Raw genomic sequence first — 7,561 nt, 5'->3', positions numbered from 1 at the left:
TGTGGTGGTGGACTATGGTGGTGTGTGGTGGTGGGGTTTGGTAGTGTGTCATGGTGGAGTATGGTAGCGTGTGGTGGTGGAGTATGGTGAGTGTGTGGTGGTGGGTATGGTGGTGTGTCATGGTGGAGTATGGTGGTGGAGTATGGTGGCGGAGTATGGTAGTGTGTGGTAGTATTGCCTCAGGTGGAATTGAGTCTTCACTACCAGCGTTGATACAATTTGCTGTCTGCTTGTGTTCATCAAGAGACCAGGTGAAATAAAAAAAAAAAAGAGAGAGAGAGAGAGAGGCTGTGGTGGATAACATGGGCTGGTGATTGGCTGAGTAGACAGTAGAGGCTGGTGACAGGCTGTAGTGAACAGTATAGGCTGGTGACAGGCTGTGGTAGACAGTGAGGCTGTTGACGGGCTGTGAGGTGGATAGTAGAGGCTGTGGACGGAGGCTGTGGTGGATGGTGGGGTTGGTGACGGGCTGGTGAAGTAGACAGTGGGGCTGGTGAGCGGGCTGTGGTGGACAGTAGGGGCTGATGACGGGCTGTGGTGGACAGTGGGGCTGGTGACGGGCTGTGGTGGACAGTAGAGGCTGTTGACGGGCTGTGGTGGACAGTAGAGGCTGGGCGACGGGCTGTGGCAGATGGTGGGGGCTGGTGACAGGCTGTGGTGGATAGTAGGGGCTGGTGACGGGCTTTGGTAGACAGTAGGGCTGAGGACGGGTTGTGGGTGGATGGTGAGGGCTGGTGAGGCTGTGGTGGATAGTGGGGGTGACGGGCTGTGGTGGATAAATGGGAAGCTGTGACGGGCTGTGGTGGATGGTAGAGGCTGGTGACGGGCTTGTGGTGGATAGTAGAGGCTGGTAACTGGCTGTGGTGGATAGTAGAGGCTGGTAACTGGCTGTAGTGGATAGCAGAGGCTGGTGACGGGCTGTGGTGGATAGTGGGCCTGTTGACGGACAGTGGTGGATGGTAGGGAGGCTGGTGACGGGCTGTGGTGGATGAAGTAGAGGCTGGTGACGGGCTGTGGTGGGATGGTAGAGGCTGGTGACGGGCTGTGGTAGACAGGGCTGATGACGGCTGTGGTGGATGGTGAGGCTGGTGACGGGCTGTGGTAGACAGTGGAGGCTGGTGACAGGCTGGATGGATGGTAGGAGCTGGTGACGGGCTGTGTGGATGAGCAGGGCTGGTGACGGCTGTGGTGGACAGTAGAGGCTGAAGACGGGCTGTAGTGGATGGTAGAGGCTGGTGACGGGCTGCGGTGGATAGTAGAGGCTGAGACGGCTGGCAGACAGTGAGGCTGCTGACGGGCTGTGATGGTAGGCTGGTGACGGCTGTGGTAGACAGAGGCTGTGACGGGCTGTAAGTGGGGCAGTAGGAGCGTGACGGGCTGTGGTGGATAGTAGAGGCTGGTGACGGAGCTGTGGTGGATAGTAGAGGCTGGTGACGGGCTGTGGTGGATGGTAGAGGCTGGTGACGGGCTGTGGTGGACAGTAGAGGCTGGTGCATGGTGGATAATGAAACGAGGATGAAACATGGTGGACAGTGGAGAGCTGGTGACGGGCTGTGAACAGTAGGGGCTGGTGACGGGCTGTGAGGTGGATAGAGGGGGCTTTTGACAGGCTGTGGTGGATAGTAGAACTGGTGACGGGCTGTGGTGGATGGTAGAGGCTGGTGACGGGCTGTGGTGGATAGTAGAGGAGCTGGTGACGGCTGTGAGTAGATAAGTAGAGGCTGGTGACGGGCTGTGGTGATGGGAGAAACATGACGGTGTGAGGTGGATGGTAGGGCTGGTGAGGCAGGAGATAGTAGAGCTCTGACGGCTGGTGGAGGGGCTGGGGACAGCTGTGAGACAAGAGGTGACCAGCTGAGTAGAGGTAGGCATGACGGGCCAGGTGGAAGGTAGGGGCTGGTGACGGGCTGTGGTGGAAGTAGAGGCTGGTGACGGGTTGGGTGACAGTAGAGGCTGGTGACGGGCTGTGGTGACAGCTGGTGACGGGCTGTGGTGGACAATAGTAGAGGCTGGTGACGGGCTGTGGTGGATAGTAGAGGCTTTGACCAGGCTGTGGTGGATAGTCAGGGCTGGTGACAGGGCTGTAGTAGAGTAAGTGGTCGAGGTGTTGAGGTGATGGTAATGGTGAGTGGTGGTAGGGTGATGGTGGTAGGGAGTGATGGTGGTAGAGGTGGTGGGTGGTAGGGCAGTGGTGGTAAGAGGTGATGGTGGTAGTTTTGCCACTTGCCCGTCACCATAGTACCTCATTCTCTCACCCCTCCCTCACCTATCCTCCCCTTCTCCTATCCACCCTCGCTACATCTCCCTACCTCATCTCTCTCCTCCTCCCTCTGTACTACTCCCCTCCTCCCCACCTTCGTCCCCCTCTCCCTCCTCCCTCCCTATCCCTCTCCTCCACCTCTCCCGACAGCACTATTAACATGCTCAAAGTGGAAGCCCTCCTCCCCCACTGGCCCGTCTCCCCCTACAGGACAGTAAATCCAATTTGTTAAGCTAATTGGGTTAGGTGCATCTCTTGCTGCTGCTGTTGTGTGAGTTTGTTGATTGTGGCTGTGTTACATCAATGTGGACATGTTTAGTAGTTGTTCTTGTTAGTGTTACTCTACTCTCACCCTCCTCCCCCCTCTTACTTCCGTAATCCCCAGGTTCATTACTTTAAAGCCCCCTCCTCCCTCTCCCCTTCCCTTGATCCCCCTTCCATAGCAGCTTCTCCACTTCCCTCTTCTCTGCCCTCTACTTCTCAATCCTTTGCCCCTATTTCCCCCTTTCACTCATCTTTCTCCTATTCTCCGTCTCTTCCTCTTATCTTGCTACTCCTCTCAGCCCTCTCCCCTCACCCTTCAAAACTGCCCTCCACTCCTGCCACACTCCAGCCACTACTCCCAGCTACCCACAAGACAGTGGGCTCCTCCTCACGACCCGTAACAGCTGAAATTTCACCAAGAATATTTCCAAAACTGTTCTCATTTTTATAACAATGGAGACATTTCACCGGTAATTTGTTTCCTACAGAAAATTGGCATTTTGACAGTAGAAATACCTTGTTGTTCATTGTTTTTATTTGAAGGATAATTAGCAAGTTCAGCGCTTGTTTGTGTGTGCCAAACACTGCACTGTTGAGAGATGATTTTGTGGGTCCTAGTGGGCTGTGAGCCAAGACACACAGTCAGGTCACCCTCACTTATGAGTCACCTTGAGAGGTGAGAGTGACGTCACTCGCTATTGTTGGTACCATTATAGGCCTGAAAGGCAGTGGTACCTACGTCTTCAGCTAAATTATTTACATTACTCCCTCGCCACATCAGATAGGAAGTATGGAAATAGTGTATCTGTCTCTCAATCTGTCTGGCCATCTTGTGCAACTTTAACAATTAGTAATGGATATCTAGAAATGTATTGTGTTGATGTAAGTAATCTCCAGCACCAAGAATAGGTCGATAAAGTAGTTCCTCCATAAGTTTGAGAAGTTATGAAAGGTTAGGTTTTTGGGGAGGGGGCGCAGCTGGAGTCGACTCAGAACCCCCAATCAGTGGTCGCAAGTAAGAGGATCGAGCCGACAGCTCCTGGTGAGGGCCAAGTGTTGAGTCCTGAGGCCGTCACCACAGAACGCTATAGCAATCTCAGTAATGAGCCTTTTCATACCCTCCATTTGTCTCACACTGCAGTCTCAGGAGTGTGACACTTTATCAGTCTCCAGGAGTGTGACACTTTCTTATTGAGCCTCCAGGAGTGTGACACTTCTTCTTGAGCCTCCAGGAGTGTGACACTTTCTTCTTGAGTCTCCAGGAGTGTGACACTCTGTGAGTCTCCAGAAGTGTGACACTCATGGCCTCAGGAGGTGGACTTCCTTCCCAGGTCTCCAGGGTGTGACACTTTCTTCTTGAGTCTCCAGGGTGTGATTTCTTCTTGAGTCTCCAGGAGTGTGACCTGCCTGTGCCAGCTCCAGGAGTGTGACACTCTTTATGAGTCTCCAGGGTGACACTTTCTTTGATCTCCAGGTACCACTTTCTTCTTGAGTCTCCAAGGTGGCCACTTTCTCTCTTGAGCCTCCAGAAGTGTGACACTTTCTTCTTGAGTCTCCAGGAGTGTGACACTTTCTTATTGAGCCTCAGTGTGTGCTCTTATTGAGTCTCCAGGAGTGCCACTCTTTTTGGAGTCTCCAGGAGTGTGACACTTTCTTATTGAGTCTCAGGAGTGTCACGTTATAAACCAAGTCCAGAAGTAATTATCTCCCAGCCGGCGGAGAAATTGTAAACTTCTCATTCTTCTCCTCCTCAGGCAGTGCCTCTTGGGCAAATTGCTTGAGTGTAATATAGATTAATGGAAGTCAGGAATACCTTAATCACACAGAGCACAGAGAAACAGACAGACATCAGCAGAAAGTATATATATATATATATATATATATATATATATATATATATATATATATATATATATATATATATATATATATATATATATATAGAGGAAAGAAAAATAGAGAAATATGCACTGACAGGCAGACACTGACAGACATAGGCAGCACAGGCAGACACAGGCAGACACAGAACTAAGACACAATGCAGCTACATCTGATTTCCTGTGTTAGAGGAAATAGTAAGAGAACTTCCATAATGACCAGGATGTAGACATTGGCAGAGCTCCAGTGGTAGTGTTAGCAGGCTCAATGGTAGTGTTAGCAGAGCTCCAGTGGTAGTGTTGGCAGGATTTCAGTGAAGTAGTGTTGGCAGAGCTCAGTGAGAGTAGTATTGCTTGAGCTTCAGTAGTAGTGTTAGCAGAGCTCCAGTAGTAGTGTGCTTGAGCTCAGTAAAGTAGTGTTAGCAGAGCTCAATGGTAGTGTGAAAACTTCAATGGTAGTGTTGGCAGGCTTCAGTGGTGGTGTTGGCAGGCTCCAGTAGTGGTGGCAGGCTCAGTGGTGGTGTTGGCAGGCTCAGTGGTGGTGTGGCAGGCTCCGAGTGGTGGTGTTGGCAGGCTCCAGTGGTGGTGTTGGCAGGCTCCAGTGGTGGTGTGACCAGTAGTGGTGTTGGCAGGCTCCAGTGGTGGTGTGCAGAGCTCCAGTGGTGGTGTTGGCAGAGCCTGATGGTGGTGTTGGCAGGCTTCAGTGGTGGTGTTGGCAGGCTCCAGTGAGTGGTGTTAGCAGGCTCCAGTGGGGAGTGATGGCAGGCTCAGTGGTGGTGTGAGGAGGCTCTCCCAGCTGGTGGTGTTGGCAGGCTCCAGTGAGTGTGTTGAGCTCAGTGAGTAGTGTTGCTTGGCTCCAGTGGGGGGTGTTGGCAGGCTCAGTGGGGGTATTAGCAGGCTCAGTGAGGTGGTGTTGGCAGGCTCAGTGGGGGGATGATTGGCAGGCTCAGTGGTGGTGTTGGGAGGAGGCTCAGTGGTGGTGTTGGCAGGCTCCAGTGTGGTGAGTGGTAGCAGGCTTCAGTGGTGGTGTTGGCAGGCTCCAGTGAGTGGTGTTGGCAGGCTCCAGTGGGGGTATTGAGCAGGCTCAGTGGTGGTGTTGGGAGGCTCAGTGGTGGTGTTAGCAGGCTCCAGGCTAAGTGAGTGTTAGCAGGCTCAGTGGTGAGTGTTGGCAGAAGCTTCAGTGAGTGTGTTGCTTGAGCTCAGTGAGTAGTGTTGCTTGAGCTCCAGTGGTGAGTGTGCTTGAAGCTCCAGTAGTGGTGAGCTCAGTGGTGGTGTTGGCAGGAAGCCAGTGGTGGTGTTAGCAGGCTCAGTGGGGTGTTGGCAGGCTCAGTGGTGGTGTTGGCAAGCTCAGTGGTGGTGTTGGCAGGCTCAGTGGTGGTGTTGGCAGGCTCCAGTGGTGGTGTTGGCAGGCTCCAGTGAGAGTGGTGGGAGGCTCAGTGAGTGGTGTTGGCAGGCTCCAGTGGTGAGGTATTTAGGCTCCAGTGGTGGTGCAGCGAGCTCCATTGGTAGAGTATTGCTGGCTCCAATGAGTAGTGTTGGCAGAGCTCAGTGGTGGTGTTGGAGGCTCCAGTGAGTGAGTGTTGGCAGGCTCAGTGAGTAGTGTTGGCAGAGCTCCAGTGAGTGAGTGTGCTTGAGCTCAGTGGTTGTGTTGGCAGGCTCCAGTGGTAGTGTTGGCAGGCTCAGTGGGTGGTGGCAGGCTCAGTGGTGGTGGTGGCAGGCTCAGTGGTGGTGTTGGCAGGCTCCAGTGGTGGTGTTGGCAGGCTCCAGTGGTGGTGTTGGCAGGCTCCAGTGGTGGTGTTGGCAGGCTCCAGTGGTGGTGTTGGCAGGCTCAGTGTTGATGTTGGCAGGCTCAATGAGTAAGGTGTTGGCAGGTTCAGTGGTGGTGTTGGCAGGTTCCAGTGGTGGTGTTGGCAGGTTCCAGTGGTGGTGTTGGCAGGTTCAGTGGTGGTGGTGGCAGGTTCAGTGGTGTGGTGAGTAGCAGGCTCCAGTGGTGGTGTTGGCAGGTTCCAGTGGTGGTGGTGGCAGAGTTCCAGTGGTGGTGAGAGTGGCAGGTTCTGAGACATTGGTCAGGTTCCTCATTACTATATGCAAAAGTGCTGAGACATATCAGTGATTAATGTATATCTATCACAGTCATATAGTCTATGCTAATGGTTTATTGTTTATCTCACACACTCCGTAAAGAGTGCTACAACTTACTTATGTGTAATATGTATGCAGGGATGTTGTATATAACTTTTTATATTTCGTCTTGTGGTTGTAAATTTGTATATTACTCTGCCACCTTACATTAAACTATCTACCACCCGACCATTACACCCCCTTCCATAAACTAGCCTTACTCACCCATGACTGTACACTTACCTTATCTACGATCTGCCCCCTTCCTTATACATATTTATACTTCATACCCATATTTATTATACACCTTTCACCCATGACATACACCCCATATACCACCCTATGACTGGCCGCCCACCTTTTCACCTGTGCCCCCTTGCTTTCACCCATATTAGCCGCCCCCACGCCCTTTCAGTGTTGCAGTTTCGTGGAAGTCGTGTCAGAGGCTGAAATGTGTAGGGGTGCTTTCCTGAGATTTGTTCTCGTTTTTCCACACCGATCTTGTAAAACACACACACACACACACACACACCCACACACCTCTGTGCGTGGTAGTTTTTGTGTGTAAATAAATGAGAGAAATCGCACAGTAAAGTGTCTCTCATAGGCATAATACAAGACATAAACTGGGCACTGTGCTCGATACCTTCACTTCCCCAACTGTGAAGTGGAGTCCACGTTTGCAGCTGGATGGCCAGGAGACAACAGTGACAGAGGTGAAAGTCTTGTCTGCTGGGGCCTACCTCAATCCTCATATTAAACTGATCAATATTCAGTAGCGTTTGTTCAAGTTGGTGATGACAGCCACTGCCTTGTGAGTCTCTCTCTCTCTCTCTCTCTCTCTCTCTCTCTCTCTCTCTCTCTGATCAACCTCCAGACTGAATTTTGCAACGACAGCGTCAGGATACTACTTATGTCTCCCCTCTCCTCTTCCCTTCCTCCTCTCGCCTTACCCGTGCCTCCTCTCTGAAGCTCACCCGTCGTGGGTGTAAGGAGAGGAAGGGGTGATCAGGTCAGTTCTTGCAGACGATACGTATTT

The 7,561-nt window shown here is 52.2% G+C and overlaps 1 protein-coding gene across 1 annotated transcript; it reads right to left on the bottom strand.

The window, feature by feature from the left end:
- Positions 1-374: 374 nt before the first annotated feature.
- Positions 375-3,235, bottom strand: LOC121866883 (proline-rich extensin-like protein EPR1; the record flags this gene model as incomplete). The annotated part of the gene is made up of 3 exons (XM_042366620.1): positions 3,193-3,235; positions 2,838-2,928; positions 375-2,081 (listed from the first exon to the last, which is right to left on the bottom strand). Coding segments are annotated over exons 1-3 (1,841 nt in total), but the record flags the coding sequence as incomplete, so codon positions are not given.
- Positions 3,236-7,561: the final 4,326 nt, after the last annotated feature.

The sequence above is a fragment of the Homarus americanus genome, unplaced genomic scaffold, assembly GCF_018991925.1.
Source record: "Homarus americanus isolate GMGI-L3 unplaced genomic scaffold, GMGI_Hamer_2.0 scaffold8322, whole genome shotgun sequence".
Lineage (NCBI taxonomy): Eukaryota > Metazoa > Arthropoda > Malacostraca > Decapoda > Nephropidae > Homarus > Homarus americanus.
This window is presented reverse-complemented; position numbering and strand designations above follow the sequence as displayed.